A 23,788-nucleotide genomic window follows, 5' to 3' on the forward strand; every position below is an offset into this window, starting at 1 on the left:
GTGAAGAGAAAGGGGCAGGCATGGCCATCCTGCCTCCCTGGAGCCCCAGAGATCCTGGGCAGCCAGCTGGAGCGTCTTCTCCCTGCTCTGAGCTTCTATAGTTTGCAGTCCCTACAAAACTCCCAGATACCTTTACCCTACTTCTAAGACCTTAGTGGGGCACTTTCCATGGAAATTCAATTCAGGCAGGATGTGACAGAGACTTCCTCGTTTTGTTCTATCTATCTTGGTTTTTATAACAAAGGGCTGAGCAGGCAGCATGTATCTTAATGTGGAAGGTGGGTGAGTAATTCTGTCACAGAAGAGCTGGTCCCCTTCTACTGTGCTGCCAGTTTATGTCTACAGGACCTTAGCATCTGGAGCCAGGATACTTCGCAATTGTCTCCCTTGCAGGGAACTTGAGATCACCTGTCATTTTGGAACCTTTGCTGCTACCTGCCAGGTACGTGACTCAATCCTGTCTAAACCTCCACCTTTCAGAAATGGGACACAGAAAATGAGGGCTGAGGAGATAGCACAGCATGGGTAGGTACCATCTTATCAGCTGAACCTGGCTTCAGGATAAGGATGTCAGTGTGACCGAGGGGAGATGCCCGTTCTGGCAGTTCCACCTGAAGAGGAAGGATTCAGACACATCCCATTTCCCCCTCAAGCCATATGAAACCTCACTGAAGATCTCTCCTTGGGATAATTCATCTCCCTTAGAGACCAGGGGTGTAAATACTCTTGTGGACCTATTGAAATAAAACCAAAGCAAGCTGGGGAGCATTAATTAACAGTTTGCAGAGGGCAAAGCATTGGTGTGGGTGCTGGAAAAGGAGAGGGTGCAAGAGTGCAAAAGTCCTACCCCTGGGGTCTTAAAGCTTAGGACACAGGGAATGACAGAAGGGCAAAGCACACACAGCCCAAGCCTACAAAAGCAGCAAAAGCAAAATAAAATAATATTTAAAGAGAAACTCAAGAGCTGAAGGACTGGAAATCAAGAAAACATAAATGTTGTTCAGGAGCTGGAGATGCAGGAGGAGAAAACTGGAATGAAGTTGGAGTGTGGCCAGGGAAAAAATGAGAAGGAACAAAAAAAGAAGAGGAAAGATAAACTTGGGTGGAGGGTAGCAGCGTTTCAGCAGCATTTCTTTGGCATTGGTGTGCACGACCCTTATATCTCCCTGTGTCTTCAGAGGCTCCCTGGAGAGCAGGGGGCATGTTCCCCACCAGCAGAGCTTAACTCTAACCTGGGACCCCCTTTTGGGCCATCCTTCCCCTTCCTGGGTCTTCCATCTTCCTCAAATCTGCAACGTGTCCAGTCTCTCACCTTTCCCCAGCAAAACCTCCCCATCAGAAAATGAAGCTAAAATCCATTTCCACTGTGATGTGAATAGCTGAGATCAGAAGGGGTTTCCTCTCAGAGGAGTAAGGATCAGAGTGTTTCAACTGCTGAGGGAGGTTGGAAAAGGCAAACTTCTGGCAGCAAACAGGGAGGAGCATGCTCTTTAGAACAGGAAGGGAGCATTCAGCTCTTCTAATTTCCCTTCAAGAATTCACCAGACGACTTCCCTCCAATTAAAGGCTTTAAAATCAGCTCCGTGAGTGTTGGAAGCAAAAGTACTATGGGGCATGACCTCCTGCTGGAGAAGATGCTGTTGACAAGGTCTGAGGGAAACACTCGTTTTAAGCTGTCTTATTAGAAGTGGAGTTGTTTGTATTCATTTATTGGTTGGTTAGTCTTGCGGCTGACATCTGGGGACTCAAGCCACTTCTTCAATTGCTGTGAGATGCTGTCAGAGTGAGTGCTGCAGTCTGTGACCAGGTGGTCCCTAACAGGGGTCGTGAATCGGGGAACCGGAGAACTGAGGTGCACCCAGCCTTGACACAACACTGCTGGTGAGGAAGCTGCATCCACAGAAGTGCAGAGCTTGGGAGGAACTCCCCCAGCTCCACCACCTTCCAGCCCCATGTGTGCAGGGCAAGTCACTTAGCCTCACTCTGCTTCAGTTTTCTTGTCTGTACCTTGGTCCTATAATAATAGTAATAATACTTCTGACATAGGAAAGTTCTGGGTAGATAGTAAGCACTCAATTCATGTTAATTTTTATTATTGTGGACACATGCATGTATGTATGTGTGTTTATGACCTCTTCCACCTGCAGCCTCAGTAACTGAAATCACAAGAGTGTATCACAACAGAGAACTGCAGTCCTGATAGTAATTCCAGGGTCTGGAACACACAGACTGACTGGTAGATGGCAGCTTCCTCCTTCCCCAGGAATATGGGACCTTGAATACTGATCCTGCTGTGAGGTGCCCCTTCCCCCAGCTGCAGGCCTATCTAATGCCCTGTTGCTGCCTTGGGAACACTCAAGTTGTTCCTAGCACAAGTCTCGACTAATTCCTTACAGTCTGGCCAATCTGTATGGATCCATAAATACCCTCTGAGCTCCCCTTGTTTTGGAATGCATTAGCTGGTGCTAATGTATCCTTAGAGCTTCACACTCATAGGGCTCTGTGTCCTTTGTTCCTAGTTGGTGGGCCTGTTGCAGACACATTTCTGCTGTCAGCCAAAAGGGTGAAGGGCTAGACTGCCCAGCCTGAGCCTGGGCTCTGGCCCAGGGCCTCTGTTCTGCTGGTTATTGTGTGACAGTATTCCAATAGCTGTTGGCTATCAAAAGAGCCAGGCCCCCTTGAAAGAGGATTCCAATCTCCTTCCTTAGGGGCCCCTTCTGATGCATGAATGGAGCTCCCCAACTTAGCCTCTGCTTTCCATAAGGCAAGGCCCCTGACCAACTGACTCATAGGCCATTGCCTCTCCCTCTGGCAGTGGTCCTGTCAGCCCAGGTCTTTCCAGCACAGAGGTCATTCACATTGCCTGCCTTCCATCAACTTACCTATACACTTTCTCAGACCATCTTCTGCTACATGACCAACAGTTTTAAAGTCTTTCACATACTGTTAGCTTTCTTTTCATTGTCACCTATTTTATTCTAAGGATTTTGACAGTTTAGGTAAATTAATCAATTGAAAAAGAAGGAAAAAAAATATGACTACCTGAATAGTTGCAGAAAAATAATTTACTAAAACCTAATACGTTTTTCTCTCAACTTTACGAAGTATGATTGACAAATAAAAATGGCATATATTATTTATTTTTTTAAACATATTTATTTACTTGGCTGTGTTGGGTCTTAGTTGTGGCATACAGGATCTTTAGTTGTGGCACATGAACTCTTAGTCGCGGCATGTGGGATCTAGTTCCCTGACCAGGGATTGAACCTGGGCCCCCTGCATTGGCAGTGGAAAATCCTATATACAGGATCACCAGGGAAGCCTCCCAAATTGTATATATTTGTACCATATGAAATCTTGATAAATGCATTCATTGTGAAATAATAATCACAACCAAACTAATTAACATATCTACCATCTCACATAGTTATCTTTTTTGTTTGTTGTGAGAACACTAAAACTTTAATCTTAGCAAAATTTAAGTATACAATGCAGTATTATTAATTATGATCACCGTGCTATACATTAGATCTTCAGAACTTATTCATCTTATATCTGAAAGCTTGTACCATTTGACCAACATGTACCACATTCCCCCATCCTCTTCCTCTGCTAACCATCATTCAACCCTTGGAATTTGGCTTCTTTTTTTTTACTGTAAGCTTTCATATGTAGGATGGATAAACAAAGTCTTACTGTATAGCATAGAGAACTATATTCAATATCCTATGATAAACCATAGTGAAAATATTTTTTTAAAAGAAAGTGGATTGAACTTGGGTCTCCTGCATTGCAAGCAGATTCTTTACTGTCTGAGCCACCAGGGAAGTCTCTATAACCCAAACCGTGTGTGTGTTAGTCAGTCGTGTCTGACTCTGTGATCTCATGGACTGTAGCCCACCAGGTTTCTCTGTTCCTGGAATTCTCCAGGCAAGAATACTGGTGTGGATAGCCATTCCTTTCTCCAAGGAATCTTCCCAACCCAGGGATCAAGCCCAGGTCTCCCACATTGCAGGCAGATTCTTTACCATCTGAACCACCAAGGAAGCCCAACACAAACCATAATGGAAATAAATATTTAATAAAAAGAATGAATCACTTTACTGTACAGCAGTAATTAAGACATTGTAAATCAACTACACGATAAAAAAAGAACTAAAGTCTTTCGTGTAAACCCTGCTGATGATATTACTGATGGTGTGGCTGGGGCTCTGTAGCCACAGGACCCCAGGAATGGGTGCCACCTCACAGGTCTGTGGTAAAAGGCAAACCAAACAGCAGAGTGGGGTGGCAGACAGAGGGAGAGGAGAGACGGGAAGCAGTAGAGTAGAAACTGCCATGGGCCTTTCTGCTCTGGGATGCTATGATGGAGTGGAAGGAGAGGGATGTAGCCTCTAGAAGAAGATGGGGAGCAGAAAGCAGATGTTTGGAAGTTGAGGGCAGAGGGAAGAGCTGATTTTTCTTTAAAGAGCATCCATCTCACCTTGGAGGCTTAACAACCCTCTGAGTTGGATTGATTTTTTCCATTGTTCAAGTGAAAAAGTTAAGATTCAGCAAGTTACATAATCTGCATAAAGTCCCACAACTAAATAGAGGAGATATGTGGGGAGGCTTGTATATTTCCCAAGATGAGTTGGTTACTCAGGCTCACTGATTCTCATATTACATTACCACAGCTCCCCAAAGGGCATCAGGAATGAAGAGGAAACAGCCCTTGCTTGCACTGGGGCTGGGTCTCTGGGGCCACGGATGGGTATGCGGAGGAATCAATGAGACAGCCCCATCACTGTGGTCTTAAAGATGCTATTGACTCAGTGACAGTCATCAACTGACCTCCTGGGAACTCCACCTGAGGTCTCAGGGCTGGAAAAAGGTGTCCTAGGTGTGGCTGGAGTTAAAAGGCAGCCAGGCGTGCATGCCTCATGTTGATGTATGGCAAAACCAATACAATATTGTAAAGTAATTAACCTCCAATTAAAATAAATACATTTATATTAAAAAAAAAAAAAAGAAAGTGCACTGTGTTTGTTCCTCTGTTTTGTGGACCTGATGTTCCAGGTCAAAGGGAATTGGGAACAGGTTTGGGCAGAGGAAAGGAAAACGCATCTGGGGGGTTCTTATAGATTTCCCTTTGTTTGGGCCAAGTCACTGAAACCTAACTCAGCTCCCACACAATGCATGGCTCTATTCCTGGCTCTAAACAATGAGAAGCTCAGAAGCTGCTTCCTCTGGGACTCTTTGGCCCTGTCCTGTTGGAGGACTGTGAGTCCAAGCAAGGGTCAACCCCACGACAAGCAATGCTGCCTGTTAAAATTAGAAGCAACTCTCACATCTGGCTATGACTGGAAGAAGCCAGGCACTGGAGCTTGCAAGTGCCCGAAAAAAATAGACGTGAGGCAATAACAGATGTCAGGCCTGATACGTGGCGTTCTAACTCTACCGCATCACTCCAATATGTCTTTGTCCCTCTGCAGGTGGCCCTCACTTCTGTGGAAAAGTGATGGATTTCTCAGTCTTCCTGAACTCCTACCAGCGAGGATGTCTGCCTAGCAGTCTCTTCTTCCTCACTCACCTGCTCCTCCTCCTCCAGCCCAGGGTGCTGTGCTCAGGTAACGTGTCTAATCTGCATCTGCAGGTTATTCCAGGCCTGAGATCTTGCAGCCTTTTACTAGGCTGTCTCAGGGGCTAAAAAATAAGCCCTCCATCCCAGTTGTTAAAGAGTCACTGACCCTGAGCACCGTCCAGCCCTGCAGTGCTCCTCCACCATCCCTTCAGGCTCCCTATCCCCAACAACTCCACAGCTCACAACCATGGCAGAAAGCATAGTAGGAGGGTGCCAGGAAAGTCTTAGTTGTCTGTACTTAGGCTGAGTGAGTGAAGTTGCTCAGTCGTATCCAACTCTTTGCGACCCCATGGACTGTAGCCTACCAAGCTCCTCTGTCCATGGGATTTTCCAGGCAATAGTACTGGAGTGGATTGCCATTTCCTTCTCCAGGGGATCTTCCCGACCCAGGGATCGAACCGAGGTCTCCCACATTGTAGACAGACACTTTACCGTCTGAGCCACCAGGGAAGTCCACTAGACTGAACCAGTTGGAAAATATTTTTAACTCCTCTCCTGCAATATAAGCCATAGCTTTTGAAGAACAGAAAGGATCCTGGTCATACCATCTCTCATGAAAGAAGCAACTAACAGAGAATGTAAACTAATTATGCAAATAGAATTCCCCAACTCCCTGAGCTGGAAACCAGGGATGCTGAAGTGATTGACAAAGCAGTCAGTTGAAGGAAGGTGACAGACATGATATGCATGACTGTCCAGCTGTGTGACCAGAGCTGCAAGAGAAATGTACCCAGAGATCTGGGATCACGGCTAAGAGACCAATTTGTTTTTTCAGAAAGCCAAGAAGGGCCATAGACAGGAGGTACTGTATGAGTAGAACCTTGCAAGAGACAGTCTGTAGGAAGATGACAGATGGAGAGTAAACTGAGGCAGGGTATGCCCAGGAAAAGGGCCAGGCATCAGGCATGGGAGCAGCGACAGCTGGAGAGAACCTCAAGAGGGAAGCTGGTAGGAGCAGTGTCAAGGCTATACCCAGTAGGCAACAAGGGGTCTCATATGGAGAGAAGAAATGTGCTCCCATGCTCTATGGGCAAAGTGAAGGATGGGAGGAATTCATAAAGGAAGAATTGGCGGTGGGATTAAGCTGAGCTTTGAAAGAAGGAAAGGAGCAGCACAGAAGCTAGAAAAAAATGAATGAAGGCATGCTGGGTGGAAAGGCACTGCAGCAGGAACAGCAACTCTCATGGAAATTGCAGAAAACAGGGAGTAAAGCAGCCACGTGGAGACATCACTGCAGAGGACAATCAAATGAAAGATCCAGATGAATAAAAATCTCGACAGCAGGATTTGATCTTAGATAGGAAAACCCATGAGGCAAGAAGCACCCCCCGAGATTATTTTAATATTCTTTGTTATTACAGAAGCTGTGCATGTACATTATAAAATATTAGAAAATCAAAAAAGTAAAATAAGAAAACAAAAGCAAAAATAAGAAAACATCTATTCACACCATGCAGAAATGATCACCATCAATAATTTGGTCTTTCTTCTTTCAGATCTTTTATTCTGCACATTTATGCAAATATGTCAATTTTTATTCACATAAGAGGATAGTGTACTTTTTTTTTTTTTTTTGCCAAAGATTCCATTTAATTTAATGCCCTGGCCATATTGACATAACCGTCCCCTGAATAATATTGGCAGCTGGTTGGTTCAAACCAGCTACCAGTACCCCACCACACATTTGTATCTGGTTGTAATGTGTCTTGTGTAGTTTTTAACATGGCGAATCCAACTATTTCATGACAATTACTTGCTCAAGAAACAGGATTGGTTGTCCTGTAGAGTGTTTCACCTTTGTCATTTGAATAGTTCACTGTGGATTTCTGAGCTGCAAAAAACAAACAAACAAATAAACATATTTTTGAGGCACTAAATTACATGGAATCTTTGGAAAAAAAAAAACCACACCACAAAACATGTACACTACCTTATTTGAGGAAAGTTAATCTGGGCCATTGTCTGGGGTCTTGTCCTAGAGGAGATCAGGGTGGTAGGCCATGAGGAGCCCATTCTGGCACACGTCGGCGATGAAGCGGAATTCTCCTGCCACCTGTCGCCATACCGGGACGCCGAGCACATGGAGATCCTCTGGTTCCGGAGCCAGGCCTCGAACGTGGTGCACCTGTACCAGGAGCAGCAACAGTTCCACGGCTGGCAGATGAAGCAGTTCCAGAACAGGACCCAGCTCATCACGGACGATATCGCAGACGGCAGCGTGACTCTGCGGCTCCACCGCGTAGTCCCCGCTGACCAGGGTCTGTATGGGTGCCGCTTCCTCTCCAGGAACTTCACTGGGGAAGCGACCTGGGAGCTGGAGGTAGCAGGTGCGTGGTCAGTCCCCAACACGGAGGGGAGAAGGATCCATTTGGGAAGAGCTCAAGAGAAGATAGATTGAAAAGCACAGAGAAAGGGAGAATTTCTCTAAAAAAAAGAATATTAAAAAATATTTGTTAGGAAATGAACCCCCAAAATGCACACAACATGGCCCTTAAACAAAGGAAAAGACAATTATTCTACTCACAGTGAGAAAAAGGCAAATTAAAACTACAGAGAGGTAATTTTTCCCTATCAGACTGACATTCAATAGCTGGACTACACACTCTTGATGGAGGAAGCAGGCCCCTTCTTACTGTGCTGATGGAATTCAAAGTCCTGAACTCCAGCGTAGGGGGATTTGGCAATAGCTAACAGGACTTCCTTTGTGTCTGCCTCTGAACAGCAATTCCACCTCTGGGAGTTGATCCTGGAGATATACCTCCCACAACTCCAATATGAAAGAAAGGCATTTGTACAAATATACATTGTACAGCAGTGTCGCTGCTGTTCAGTCCCTAAAGTCATGTCTAACTCTTTGTGACCACATGGCCTACAGCACATTGAGCTCCTCAGTCCTCCTCAAACTCATGTCCACTGATTCACTGATGCCATCTAACCATCTCATCCTGTACCACCCTCTTCTCCTCCTGCCTTCAATCTTTCCCAGCATCAGAGTCTTTTCCAATGAGTCAGCTCCTTGCATCAGGTTGCCAAAGTATTGGAGCTTTAGCTTCAGCTTCAGTCCTTCCAATGAGTACTTAGGGTTGATGGAAACTCCCTAAATGTCCAAGCATAGAAAAAGCAAGATGCAAAAGAAGCTCTATAGCATATTAATTTTTGTGTAAGAAAGGAGAAGAAACATGGCACAAAAGAAACACAGAAAGCTAATGAAATTGGTTACTTAAAGGAGAGGGAGCAATGAGATGCAAAGGATGGAGAAAAGCCTGAGGCTTTTTTGATCTACTTGTTTTTTTATAGTATTGATGTTTAAACCATATTAAGGTTTTGCATATTCAAAATATAAAGCTAGTTTACTTGGGTAAAGAGATTTTTAAAAGTATGCATAACAAAGATACTTTAATTCTGGTGGGATTCAAGAGACAGAGAAGGCAATCTATTGAAATTTGGGATGGGGTTACTCTTCAACCTAGGGGGACGGTCCCTTGCATTATATGGCTGAATACCAGCAGCCTTTCCCTAATTTAAAATGCCCTTCAGAGGTAGTGCTGTCCCCACATGCCATCTACAGTTTAGCCTGTCATTTATGGTCCATGGTGGGCTGCAAGACCACATGTGTTGAGTGGTCACAGTCACCATGCCTTATGGTGACTGCAAATGGTGACTGGTGACATGAATTTCATGTACATCTGGGAAGGAGCCTGATCTTTCCTACTCTTCCCTGCCTCTCCCAGGACTGGGCTCAGACCCTCATATCTCCATTGAGGGCTTCAAGGAGGGAGGCATTCAGCTAAGGTGCCACTCCAGTGGTTGGTACCCCAAACCGCAGGCTCAGTGGAGAGACCATCATGGACGATGCCTGCCCCCTGAGACTGAAAACATCACTGAGGATGTCCAAGGCCTGTTCAGTCTGGAAACATCTGTGGTTGTCCAAGAGGGGGCCCACAGAAACGTGTCCTGCTCCATTCAGAACCACCTCCTAGGCCAAAAGAAAGAGTTTGTGATCCACATAGCAGGTCAGTGGGTACCAGCTCACCCTCATCTTCTTAGCCTTTAAGTTCTCCGTGTCCATTATCCCTATGTGTCTGAGTGCTCAGTCACTTCAATCGTGTTTGACTCTTTACAACCCGTGGACTGTAGCCTGCCAGGCTCTTCTGTCCCTGAGATTCTCCAGGCAAGAATACTGGAGTGGGTTGCCATGTCCTCCTCCAGGCCATTATCCCCAAAACCATCTATTAGGACACAGGGGCTCTGGAGCTTGGTTGTGTACAGGGCAGGCTGAACTTGATACCTGAAGCCATAATATTTAAAACCTACTAAGAGTACAGTTATTGGGGGGAGGTTCCAGAAAGCCAATATTATTAGACAGCATCATAAGAACCCATGTGTTCCTAATTTTATCCCTCAAACAATATTTATTGAGCACTCACAATGTTCCCCAAACCCCTGCCCTCAGATGCACATTCCATGGGGGAAACAGATGCACAAAAGAGTAAATTATAGCACATGTTCGAAGGTATTAGTGATACAGAGAAACATGAAGCAGGGAAGAGTGCTAAGTATGGTGGGTTGAATATATATACATGGATTTAAAAGTGGTGAATCAGGAAAGAAGACCATTAGGAATGAGTTGAAAGTGAGGCCATTATCTAGCATCAAAGTTTTGTTATGAGGCCCCCACTGATGGATTTAATGTTCATAGGAATATATATGTGTGTGATACATAGTTCACCCAAAATTCACCCGGTAATTGGGTAACTGGTAACATCTGTGTTAGCTAATTGCTTTTATGCAAAGGAGAAAGATAGCTCTTATCTCAGTGACAAGCATGTAGCTACAGCTTGGAGCCGGGTGCCTAAGTGAACCTCCCAGGAGGCCTGGCGATAGGAGTGCTTTCTTCTTGATGTTTCCATTTCAAAGAGATGGCTCTGAGCTCCTTAAGAAAATCATTCCTGGATTGTAAAGCTGGAAGATCCTTATATAACTTTCAGAGAGATTTATATACATCTTAAAGGAATGTACGTGCTAAGTCACTACAGTCGTGTCCGATTCCTTTTGACCCCATGAACTGTGGTCTGCTGGGCTCCTCTGTCCATGGATTTTCCAAGCAAGAATACTGGAGTGGCTTGCCATTTCCTCCTCCAGGAGATCTTCCTGACCCAGGGACTGAAGCCATCTCTTGCATCTCCTGCACTGGCAGTCAGCTTCTTTTTTTTTTTAACCAGTTTTTTCTTTTTTAAAATTAATTAATTTATTTTAATTGGAGGATAATCACTTTACAATATTGTGATGTTTTTGCTACACATCAACATGAATCAGCCACAGGTATACGTGTCCGCCCCATCCTGAACCCCTCTCCCACCTCCCTCCCACCCTATCCCTCTGGTTGTCCCAGAGCACCAGCTTTGGGTGCCCTGCTTCATGCATCGAACTTGTACTGGTCATCTATTTTACGTATGGTAATGAACATGTTTCAGTGCTATTCTCTCAAATCATCCCACCCTCACCTTCTCCCACTGAGTCCGAAAGTTTGTTCTTTACATCTGTGTCTGCTCATGTAGGATCACCAGTACCATCTTTGTAAATTCCATATGCATGCATTAATATACAGTATTTGTTTTTTGACTTAACTTCACTCTGTATAATAGGCTCCAGGTTCATCCAGTTCATTAGAACCGACTCAAATGCATTCCTTTTTAAAGCTGAGTAATGTGAGTTTGAGTGAACTCTGGGAGTTGGTGATGGATAGGGAGGCCTGGCGTGCTGCAATTCATGGGGTCACAAAGAGTCAGACATGACTGAGCAACTGAACTGAACTGAACTGAATATTCCATTGTGTATATGTACCACACTTCTTTATGCATTCATCTACTGATGGACATCTAGGTTGCTTCCATGTCCTAGCTATTGTAAACAGTGCTACAGTGAACGCGTGCAGGGTACGTGTGTTTCTTTCAGTTCTTTCAGTCCTCAGGGTATATGCCCAGTAGTGGGATTCCTGGGTCATATGGCAGTTCTATTCCCATTTTTTTTAAGGAATCTTCACACTGTTCTCCATAGTGACGGTACCAGTTTGCATTCCCACCAACAGAGCAAGAGGGTTCGCTTTTCTCCACACCCTCTCCAGCATATATTGTTTGCAGACTTTTTGATGTTGGTCATTCTGACTGGTGTGAGATGATACCTCATTGTGGTTTTGATTTGGATTTCTCTAACAATGAGTGATGTTGAGCATCTTTTCATGTGTTTATTAGCTATTGGTATGTCTTTGGAGAAATGTCTGTTTAGGTCTTTTGCCCACTTTTTGATTGGGTTATTTGTTTTTCTGGTATTGAGATGCATGAGCCGCTTGTATAGTTTGGAGATTAATTCTTTGTCAGTTATTTCATTTGCTATTATTTTCTCCCATTCTGAGGGCTATCTTTTCACCTTGCTTATAGTTTCCTTCTTTGTGCAAAAGCTTTTAGGTTTAATTAGGTCCCATTTGTTTATTTTTGTTTTTATTTCCATTACTCTGGGAGATGGGTCATAGAGGATCTTGCTGTGATTTATGTCAGAGAGTGTTAGCAGTTGAGTTCTTTGCCAGTAGTGCCACCTGGGAAGCACTTGAAGGGATAGAGAAAGAATTTATAAATTTTCTAAAGGAAACAGTCTAAGAGAAGGGGAAGGGGAATCTCGCTTGCTTTTTTGCACAAATTTTTAAGTTTGTGTTTAACCTTGACAAAGGGTGTTGGTCACATGGATTTCTGCAAGGAGACTATTTAGGTAGAAGAAACAGCAAGTGCAAAGGTCCTGAGGTGGAAATGTGCATAGCTACTGGAAGAGCTGGAAAGATGCAGGAAAGGCTGGAACAGAGAGCAAGATGGAGATCACAGGTCATCAAGGCTTAGGACTCTGAGCTCTTTACCTCCTAGGTCAGTGCTTCAAAAACCATCTGTGGTGAAGGACCAGTCCTTTGTGGCTCAATACTTTTACCAAATAATAGAAACACACTGCTAAAAAAAGAAAATTAAAAACCAAACAAAACAACACATTATGTTAAGTGAAACAAAGACAAACACAAAAGGACAAATATGGTATGATTCTACTTATATGAGGTACCCAGCATCATCAATTCATAGAGAGGAAAAGCAGAATAGAAGTTACCAGAGGCTGGGTGGGAAGATTGGGGAGTTAGTGTTTAATGGGTACAGACTCTCAGTTTGGGACAATTAAAAAAAAGTTCTGCTGGTGTTGGCTGCACAACCATGTTGGTGCACTTTTTTTTTTTTTTTTTTTGGCCATGCCACAATGGCTTGCAGGATCTTAGTTCCTCAACCAGGGATTGAACTCAGTGGACTGCCAGGGAATTTCCAGTGTGAATGTACTTATGCCACTGAACTATAAACTTAAAATGGTTAAGATAGTAAATTTTGTGTTATGTTTATTTTACTACAATAAAAAAAATTAAAGACCATTGAGATCAAAACACCAATTTCATTATCTTCAACAGACATAAAATTATTCTATCGAATTTCCACAAGAGTTTCTAGAGGATTGCTGTATTTCTTTACTGTCTGGCCACTGTCTCTGTAGGCTCTGCACCACACTCTGCTTCTGGGAAGATCCTCCTTAGGATGCCTGGAGTGGGAACAGGGGAACTGTCAGTCAGCCCTACATGGCTTTGCTAACAATTCTTGCAAAGATGTGATGAGAAGTAGAAGCCAGGTGTTTGCATGAAGGGCAATATGACACATGGATTCATCAGAGCAATCAGTTCAGTTCAGTTTAGTTGCTCAGTTTTGTCCAACTCTTTGTGACCCCATGGACTGCAGGACGCCAGGCTTCCCTGTCCATCACCAACTCCCAGAGCTTACTCAGACTCATGTCCACCAAGTCAGTGATGCCTTCCAACCATATCATCCTCTGTTGTCCCCTTCTGCTCCCTTCAATCTTTCCCAGCATCAGGGTCTTTTCCAATGAGTCAGTTCTTTGGCATTAGATGGCCAAAGTATTGTAGTTTCAACTTTAGCATCAGTCCTTCCAATGAATATTCAGGACTGATTTCCTTTGGGATGGACTGGTTTGATCTCCTTGCAGTCCAAGGGACTCTCAAGAGTCTTCTCCAACACAACAGTTGAAAAGCATCAATTCTTCTGCACTCAGCTTTCTTTATAGTCCATCTCTCATATTCATAATGACTACTGGAAAAACCATAGCTTTGACTAGATGGACCTTTTTTAGCAAAGTAATGTCTCTGCTTTTTAATATGCTGTCTAGGTTGGTCATAACTTTTCTTCCAAGGAGCAAACGTCTTTTAATTTCATGTCTGCAGTCACCATCTGCAGTGACTTTGGAGTCCAAAATGATAAAATCTCTCACTGTTTCCATTGTTTCCCCATCCATTTGCCATGAAATGATGGTACTGAATGCCATGATCTTAGTTTTCTGAATGTTGAGTTTTAAGCTACCTGTTTCACTCTCCTCTTTCACTTTCATCAAGAGGCTTTTTAGTTCCTCTTCACTTTCTGCCATAAGGGTGGTGTCATCTGCATATCTGAGGTTATTGATATTTCTCCCAGCAATCTAGATTCCAGCCTGTGCTTCTTCCAGCCTGGCGTTTCTCATGATGTACTCTGCATATACGTTAAATAAGCAGGGTGACAGTATACAGCTTTGACATACTCCTTTCCCAATTTGGAACCAGTCTGTTGTTCCATGTCCAGTTCTAACTGTTGCTTCTTGACCTGCATACAGATTTCTCAAGAGGCAGGTCAGGTGGTCTGGTATTCCCATCTGTTTCAGAATTTCCCATAGTTTGTCAGAGCAATAGGTAGCAATTATTCACTGAGTTTCAGATATCAACACCTTGATTTCTAATTTTCTTAGATGTAAAGCAAGAGTGAGAAGTAGAGGGAGGTCAGGGCTGTGGTCACATAAGTTCTAAGATAAAGGACTGGGCAGAGCCCATCAGCTTCTTGCTTTTATATCCCTCAGTTTGCAGTATTTTCCCCTCTGTGCTGAGCAAGTTCAAGTTTCCACTCTTCCTCAGATGCTACCTCTCCTGAGCACCATGCAATAGCTTTCATGTCCATTTTACAGATGGCTGTGGTGGGGCCTGGGCTTCCCAGGTGGCTCAGTGGGAAAAGAATCTGCCTGCAATGTAGGAGACATATGAAATGTGGGTTCAATCGCTGGGTACGAAGATCCACCGGAGGAGGGCATGGCAACCCACTCCAATATTCTTGCGTGGAGAATCCCATGGACAAAGGAGCCTGGTGGGCTACAGTTGATGGGGTTGCAAAGAGTTAAACACATAATTGAAGCGGCTAAGCATGCATACAGACATGGTAGGGCCCAGAAAGAGCCAACCAGTTGCTAGAGAGATTTTCTGACCTACAGTGTCTGGACCAGTCTTCTCACTTAGTATTTAGTGATGAGTGGGGTGTTTTCCAGATGTGTTTTTACCTGGAACCTCTCCCTGGAAGAGAGCTTTCCTTGGGACTCTGGTGGGCCTGCCGCTCCTTCTGGCTCTCCTCATGATGCTGGTGCTGTACTTCTTTCGGAAGCAACGGAAGTCCCAAGGTACCAGGCAGTCAGGGGGCTGCCCTCCTGGAACTGGCTTTGCCCAGGAGAAAAGTGGTGGAGGCGGCCATGTGGTGGGGTGGGGAAGGCCACTGCTGAGGGGCCATCTTGCCCGGCGGCAGGGCAGGAATGGGACATGGGAAACAGGTAAAGTAGTGCACGCACTGAACTCTGCTCCCCTTTTTCCTTCCTTTCAGAAAAGCTGAAGAAGCAGGCAGAGAAAGACAAAGGTAAGCGGGAAGAAAGACGGGCTTTTTACCCACATCTCTGAGGGCACTGGGTCAAGAAGACAAGTAGGGCACATAGGGTTAGGGGAGTTTGGGAGGGGGCAGAGAAGGATTGAGGCAGAGGTTTACTTTCACTTCTCTTGCCTTGGAGCCTGTTCCTCTCCCATGTCCAGCTCAAACTGGCTCTCCAGAGCATGTGGTTTCCAAGTCTGTGCACTTTGGAGAAGCAAGCCCTCAGTGATGGATGGAAATTTTTCTCTATTCTTTGTTTCTTTCTCCAGGGAAACTCACAGCGGAGCTGGGTAAGTTCTGGGTGCCATGCCCATTGTGCTGGTGGTGGGCTAGGGGGGTAACCCATGGCAGAAACAGGGGTTCAGTGATTTTAGGCCCCCTTTGGAGAGCACTGAATCACAGTGATCTAATTCTATATCCAGCCCTCTGCGTATCCTGTCTTTCTCCTCCCAAATGGACTTGTGCACATCTGCCAAGGAATTATGACTTAAGAATTTCTGGATAGATTTTGCCAGGCCCTCTGCTGCAAATTATATGATTCAGTTACAGTTCCACGGTTAAAGGTCTCCTCCTTCTGGTTTATCTTCCTAGGATAGCCTTCTGTTTTTAAAGCAAATGTCACTGAGAAAGAAGGCGTCTGTAATTCGCACCAAAGTGAAAGTAATTTATCAAATCCACTTTTCTCCCCAGGGGGATTCAGCACCTTGAAACCATGTTGGGGGAGGAGGAAAGGGTGAATTCAAAGGATGAGGGGATGGAGGAGAAGGCCACAATGGGTAGGGGAAGACCTTGAGAACCACTTTGTCTGCCCCAGAAAACCACCAGACAAAATAGTGAAGTAGAAGCTTGTTTTGCAGTCTACCTAGTCATGCAGGGGAAAACAAACAAAAGGCAATTGACCAAACAATAACAAAACAGCATAAGTCATTAACACTATAGTCTGAATTAGTGTATATCATTGCCTTTCCTAGTCTTAACTTTTAAAAGATGGCATAGAGTAGAGAACTCAGAGGAATGCATTTCTGGTGGCAAAATATCAGAGTCTTGGTATCTTGCCAGGGGAAATAATTGAGTGTGATATCCACCTGGTTTTTTAAAATAATAACCGGTAAGTGACCTTGAGGTTCATGCAGGATGTGCCCTGTGCCTGGATTTACACAGGGACTTCCTCCCTAGGAAAAGCTTGCAGTTTCAGGGCAAATGTTTCCCCTTCCCAGCCCTGTGCAGATTTCTGCCGTAGAGCAAAGAATAGGGTGAGGAGTAAGAAGCTTGCAGATGGGTGATGCAGCAACTAAAACAGGATTGGAATGAATAATAGTTTAAGACTATGAAACCTCGTCTCAGTGACCTAACTGCCTTGTGAAGGTGGTTTCACTCATCCAAATGCTGATATTTTCTCTGTGGATTCTGCTTACAGGGAAGCTTCAAGTAGAGCTGGGTAAGTGAGTCTCCCCCGCCCAGAATTATCTCTTCTTGTCTATCTGGTTATCTGTAAATGTGCTTCTGATCTCCCAAGCAGGTATGACGGCCAGATTGGAACCCTGCTGGCTGGGTGGGTGGCAGGAGAAAGGGGAGTGGAGCAGGGGTGGGTGCAAAATTTGATGTGTGGACAAGGAGGCTGAAGGGACTTTGTTCTAATTCTGCTTTTCCTTGGCTACTTCAGACTGGAGAAGGGCTGAAGGCCAGGCTGGTGAGTGAAGCCCATGTTTCTCCCACTGTCCACTTTATGTCCCAGCATCCTAGTCACCTGCTCTAACCAACTATGCTTCATTCTGATTTATCCCATTTGCTACACACATGTATTAATCTATGTCACTCGGTATAGGCTATATTTGACTTTGACTTTTATATTTATGTTTACATTGCCCTGAGGTGGAGAAGGCAATGGCACCCCACTCCAGTACTCTTGCCTGGAAAATCCCATGGACGGAGGAGCCTGGTGGGCTGCAGTCCATGGGGTCGCCAGGAGTCGGATACGACTGAGTGACTTCACTTTCACTTTTCACTGTCATGCATTGGAGAAGGAAATGGCAACCCACTCCAGTGTTCTTGCCTGGAGATTCCCAGGGACGGGGGAGCCTGGTGGGCTGCCATCTATGGGGTCACACAGAGTCAGACACGACTGAAGTGACTTAGCAGCAGCAGCAGAGGTGTAAGCATACAGTAAATCATTGGTGCCAATCCTGGTTGCACATCAGAATCACCTAGATTCCTGGTGCCTGCCCTCAAAGACTCTCACCTGTGGTTCTGGAATGGGCATGTTACCTTACATGTAAATATTTGTCCCTGTACCTTCTTCCATTTCCCCCGTAAAACAGCCAATAATGTGTATCTTTATTTTGTATGTATTCTTGCAAGAGGTGAAATTTCTGCTTTGTGCGCATACACTGTAGTTACTGTAAAGATATTTATGGTCTCATGCTGATCTCACTTGCTTTTCTCACTCATCACTGTGCTTTAATATCTATCCCTGCTGCCACATGTAACTCTAGTCTGTATCCCCTTGCTGCAGAGCACTCCATTTGAGCCAGCCATCCTCCTGGAGTAGACATCCAGCCTTCTAACTCCATATCACTATAGACCACTAGTGCTGAATAAATTGTTTTCTGGCCCTGTGTGGAGATTTCTCTAAGAGGAGATGTGCTGGTCCACTAGGGATGTTTCACTAAGTGGGATAGAAGGATTCCTGAAAGTAGCACCATCATCCCATGCCAGCAGTGCATGGAAGCTCCATGAGCTCACATCTCGTGTGAGCCAGCTTTCTAAGCTTGCCAGTCAATGGAGCTGAGTAATTATTCTTTGGGTTTGCACTCAACTGAGCACTAAGAAATCTGAGCATTTCTTTACATGCTAGCTGGCTTTTGGGCTTCCTCTTCTGAAAATTACCAGTTCGTGTCCTTTGCCTATTTTCCATATGTTGTTGCTATCTTTTTCTTGTTGATTCACAGGACAGGGCTGGTGTCAGTGCTGGGGAATGGAGCCTTTGGGCTTGCAGGCATCCTTCATGCAATATTATTATTATTATATAATATATACGATATTAATCTCTCATTGTTATCACACATTGCGAATTCCTTCTTCTCTTCTGTCATCTGCTATTAGCTTTGTCCAATGGTGCCCCTTATTGAAAATAATTAGTTCTGATAAAATATAATTTATCACACTTTTACTTTATGGTTTGTGACTTTTAACTTTTGTTGGAGATCTTCTTCACATTTAGGTCACAAATCTAGTCTCCTACATTTTCTTCTATTCACTTTATATGTTATGTGTAAGTTTTTTTATCCATCTGAAATGTACCTTTTTATGTGGTGTTAGACAAGAATCCAGTGATTTTTCTCATATAAAGAGTTAGCTTTCCCAGTGCCACTTACTACACACTATCTGTGGCTTACCCATCAATGTGGACATCACCGTTAGTGCATACTCAGTTGCCATGTCTTGATGGGTCTGCCTCTTGGTCACCTATTACCTTGGTTTTTAAAGTACCTGAAAGTACAAGTTCTCCTCCATTTCCCCTTCCTTTTTAAAGTTTGTGGACCTTTTAAAAATATAAATTTTAGGATAAATTTATGAAGTTCCCCAAAACATCCAAAAGTAGTTTTAGCTGGGATTGGTTTGAATTTACAGCTAAATTTAGGGAGGATTGACAACTGTATAGATTTGAGTTATTCTATGCAAGAGCTCTAGATTTGTGAAGTTCTACTGGTTATTCTGATGCAAAATCAGGGTTGAAAGACTCCATATAAATTTATGGAGCTCTGAAAACATCTTCTACTGTTTCTGCATTTTGTGACTTTGGTGTTCTCTGCTGTAATATAGGACTAGAAAAAACAAAACAGAAATCCACACAGTAAGAAAGAGGGCAAGTCAGGGCGTCCAAAGGATGTTTTAGAACAGGGGCCAAGCTCAGCTGGGCCTCCTGGGGACTAAGCCAGTCAGAATTGGAGGCTTTGTTTCCATCCTTCAAGGCATCTCAACTGCCTATATTGGTTCTCTTTGCTCACATACTCTGTCATCCCACTATCCAGCACCACCTCAGCCTGTACACAGCTTTGGCATAAGCCAGCACTGGCACCAGCCTCCCTGCCCAATCCCAAATTCCTGGGACGATGCCATGGTGGACCCAGGCTAGTCTGGGTCCAAACAAGTTATCATGATGGAGATGAGATTACTCAGTTTACAGGCATCCTTTGTGCATCTTAAGGCTCCCTCAAGGTTCCAGAGTTACTGACTCAGATCTCTGAGTCTCTTTTTCTTCTCTGTTTGGTTTCAGAGTGGAGAGCAGCTCAACGACATGCAGGTAACTGAAGCCAGGGAACTGTATCTTGTGAATTAGGTTGGCTGGATCTTAATCAGAAGGGAGGTCTCCAGAACTGAGATGAGAGGAAGGGTCTTTCCAGGAGCCATGGATGGAGCCTGCATACAAACTCACAAGCTCACTTGCACACACACACAACATGACACGTATGCCTGCACACATACACGCTCATATGCACAAATGTGATTGCACTCACACATGCACACATTTGTGTGCACTCTGATGCTCCCACATGCATATAACTTTCTGGGTTTTACTAGATTTGTTTCCATCTGGCAGAACTTCCCACATTATCTGACAGAGGGATCCTTGGGGTCCCTGTCCATCAAATGAGTGTGATTTGGGGGTGGAGGGGGAATGGGTTGCTGGAGTGCAGGGTACTGGACTAGATGATCTCAGGGGTCCCCTTCAGTTTTAAAATCCTAACATTGCTGTACAACAGAGGCCCAGAGCTCACTAGCGATCTCAAGGTCACACTGAGTGATGAGAGCGGCCAGGAAGAACCAGTCCTAAGCTCCTTCCTGTTGACTGGGCGTGTGTGCTAAGTCACTCCAGTCGTGTAGGACTCTTTGCCGCCCTATGGGCTGTAGCCGGCCAGACTCCTCTGCCCATGGGATTCTCCAGGCAAGAATACTGGAGTGGGTTGCCATGCCCCCCTCCAGGGGATCTTCCTGACCCAGGGATCAACCCCTCTCGCTTATGTGTCGGGCTTTGGCAGACGGGTTCTTTACCACTATCACTACCTGGGGAGCCCTCTTGCGGCCCAGGTCTTGGGAAAAGTGAGCCCGCCTCCATTCCCACAAACCTCCCTCATTTGCTATCTGTGCTCTGTATGGCACCATGGAATTCAAGAGCCTTCCGGTTAAGGAAGGAAATGAATTCCTCTTATCACTTTCAAAAGCTAGGGAGTGACTTCCATGCCTCTTCAGTCCCAGGGTGGTGGGAGGAGGGGCTTCAGGAGAGGGGTAACTATTCCACCGATTGCTCCATCGGGAGAACTAGACGTTTGCCTATCAGGGGAGGGGACAGGGATGTGGGTGCGGGCAGAACCGTCCCCGGCGGGCACTGACCCTGTGCCTTTGCGCAGTGGATGTGACCCTGGATCCTGGCTCCGCCCACCCCAGCCTGGAGGTCTCCGAGGATGGCAAAAGCGTGTTCTCACGCAGGACTGCGCCGGGGTCAGAGAACCCTCAGTGGTTCTCTGAGCAGACGTGCGTCCTGAGCCGAGAGCGCTTCTCCACTGGCCGCCACTACTGGGAGGTGCACGTGGGCCGCCGCAGCCGCTGGTTTCTCGGTGTGTGTTTGGCAGCGGTGCCGAGTGCACGGCATGCTCGCATGAGCCCGGCGACTGGCTACTGGGTGATGGGGCTGTGGAACAGCTGTGAGTACTTCGTCCTAGACCAGCACCGCGTCCCGCTCAGCGTGCGCGTGCCGCCCCGCTGCGTGGGCATCTTTCTGGATGTTGAGGCTGGAAAGCTGTCCTTCTTCAACGTATCCGACGGCTCCCACATTTTCACCTTCACCGACACCTTCTCGGGGATGCTCTGCGCATATTTCAGGCCTAGAGCCCACGATGGCAGCGAACACCCAGATCCGCTCACCATCTGCCCATTACCAGTTGGTGAGAAACGCGTCCTCGAAGAGGAGGACAGTGACGCCTGGTTACAACCCAATGAGTCCTCGAACCCTGCCCTGGGCCTGTGGTGAAGTGCTTTCGTGGCCACTGGACTGGGTCCTGGGCAGCTTCCTGGATACCCAGCTGGCGCTATGCTCTTCTGCTTCCTGTAAAGCCAACAGATAGGCTAACCTCACTGTCTGCCCGAGAATGTCGGCAAAGGCTAAAAGGCTCAGCAGAAAGGGGGCAAAGAGAGACCTTTGCCTATGTAGATGTGAATGTGTACATGTATGAATACGATTTTTTCTTTCTTTTCTTTTTCTTTTTTTAAAGAAAGACAATTCCAAAGCTTATCTGTGTATGTTGTAGGATTGAGCTGGTGAGTAAACATATATTCATGTTGCTAGGAGTCACAGTGTTCACTGTGAAGACATGAAAGAAACTGGAATGGGGAAAAAAAGAGGAGAAAATTCATCAGATAAGATTGGAGTATCAGTTAATTTCTGTATTTTAATATTTTTGTATGTATTTTCTAGCTCTACAAAGGTCTGGAAACAATGACACTTCATAAGCAACAAGTTCACCTAAGGCTCAGATGCTAGTTTCCCCTGCCAATTAGCGCCAAAATGAACTTGGAGAAGCGGTGAGAGTAGAGAACATCTTTTGCTTTTATGTTCAAGAATGCTCAAAGACGGATGGGAACATAGCAAAAAGCCATTGGAACTAGATGAAAGGGGCTCCATTGACCAATTATAGGACAATTTGGACATTAAAATGAATAATGACAAGAATTGCCCAAGAAGAGGTCAATTCACTGTGTGCTGAGAGGTTTCTTTAGCCAGAGACAAGAGATACAAAAAGAAAAAAAAGCCCACAAAACAAACAACAAAATATAAAAACATAAAACAAGACATAGGGAAAGGAGAGAATGAAAGAATAATTGTGAACTCGAGGTTTTTACTATGAAATAGATGCATATTGTTGTTAAATAGACAGATGTGATATAGTTCCTAGCTCTGTCTACACTGAGGGCTTAGAAACAACAATACCCCTGTACCAATGAGCATGTCTAGCACTGAGATCTTAGTTTTTAGTTACTATTTACTACCGAAAGGAACCGAGGCTCCTTGGAGAAATGGTGCACTTCAGGGCTGGCGCAGGGAAAATACATGGTGAGATTCTGATCTATACTAGGAAATTTATTTGGTTTTTGACATAGATTTTAGAACAGAGCTCTTAAACCCTTGAAATTTTCTAAAATATAAGAGTTGTAAGGATGTCTTTGGATATTCATAACAAGCCCTTTTAACCACACCTGAATTTATATTACTGAGACAATTTTTAGAAAGCCAGTAAGGATGAGGCTGGTTGCCATGGGAACCAACTGTGTGACCAGCGGGTTGTAACTTAGCCCTACCCTACCCACCTACCTCAAAGAGGGAAAGGGGGCTGGAGATTGAGTTCAACCACCAAGCGCCAATGATTTAACCAGTCATGCCTATGTGATGAAAACTTTCCATAAAACCCCAAAAGGACTCGGTTCAGAGAGCTTTCAGGCTGGTGAACGCTGGAGATGCCGGGAGAGCGGTGCTCAGAGAGATAAAGGAAGAAGCTCTGTACCCCTCCCACATACCTTCTTCTATGCATCTATTCTACCTGGTTCCTGAACTATATCACTTTATAATAAATCTGTAATCTAGTTAGTAAACTCTTCCTGACTTCTGTGAGCTGCTCTGGTAAATTAATGGAACTCAAGGTAGGGGTCTTGGGAATCTCCAATTTATAGTGAGTGGGTCAGAAGCACAGGCAACCTGGATTTGTAATTGGTATTGAAAGAGAAAGAGAAGTCTTGTAGGACTGAGAACCTGTGGGATCTGACCCTATCTCTCGGGCTTCCCAGGTGGTGCTAGTGATAAAGAACAAGTCCGCCAATGCAGGAGATGCTAGAGATGCGGATTCAATCCCTGGGTCGGGAAGATCCCCTGGAGGAGGGCATGGCAATCCACTCCAATAGTCTTGCCTGGAGAATCCCCTGGACAGAGGAGCTTGGTGGGCTACAGTCCATAGGGTCACAAAGAGTTGGACATGACTGAAGCGACTTAACACGCACACACTAGGTAGATAGTGCCAGAACTGAATTCATAGATTGAGGGTGTTGAAGTAAACACGTAGCAGAATGAGTCTATCTTTTACCAGAATGCAAGAAGTCCTCAAAGAATAGAGGGGGAAATGTCAACTGGACAGAAAAGCCAGTTTGAAGGGACTCCCATTAGCCAAATTTGAACATCAAAGTAGTTAATGGGAGTTATAGAGAAAAAAGGAATCCAAGAATATGTGTCTTTACTGATATACATAAATAAATGAACAAATAAATGGGGGAGAAGAGAAAGTTTTACCAAATCACCCCCACCTCCTTCCAGTCGATGCCC

The 23,788-nt window shown here is 45.0% G+C and overlaps 1 protein-coding gene across 1 annotated transcript; it reads left to right on the forward strand.

The window, feature by feature from the left end:
• Positions 1 to 282: 282 nt before the first annotated feature.
• On the forward strand, positions 283 to 22,999 carry BTNL9 (butyrophilin like 9). Its single transcript, XM_052643275.1, has 10 exons — positions 283 to 442; positions 5,475 to 5,609; positions 7,603 to 7,950; positions 15,056 to 15,184; positions 15,382 to 15,414; positions 15,693 to 15,713; positions 16,841 to 16,861; positions 17,087 to 17,113; positions 19,700 to 19,726; positions 20,832 to 22,999. Exons 2-10 carry the CDS (start codon positions 5,501 to 5,503, stop codon positions 21,449 to 21,451), a joined length of 1,335 nt encoding a protein of 444 aa, XP_052499235.1. The 5' UTR covers positions 283 to 442; positions 5,475 to 5,500; the 3' UTR covers positions 21,452 to 22,999.
• The last annotated feature ends 789 nt before the right edge of the window (positions 23,000 to 23,788 follow it).

Source organism: Budorcas taxicolor, chromosome 7, assembly GCF_023091745.1.
Source record: "Budorcas taxicolor isolate Tak-1 chromosome 7, Takin1.1, whole genome shotgun sequence".
NCBI lineage: Eukaryota > Metazoa > Chordata > Mammalia > Artiodactyla > Bovidae > Budorcas > Budorcas taxicolor.

Excerpts from the sequence above, each read along its gene's own strand:
- BTNL9 (XM_052643275.1), top strand. The coding sequence starts at position 5,501 with ATGGATTTCTCAGTCTTCCTGAACTCCTACCAGCGAGGATGTCTGCCT. Across the intron at positions 5,610-7,602 it reads GCCCAGGGTGCTGTGCTCAG|AGGAGATCAGGGTGGTAGGC; the intron begins GTAACGTGTCTA and ends GTCTTGTCCTAG. Across the intron at positions 16,862-17,086 it reads GAAGCTTCAAGTAGAGCTGG|ACTGGAGAAGGGCTGAAGGC; the intron begins GTAAGTGAGTCT and ends TGGCTACTTCAG.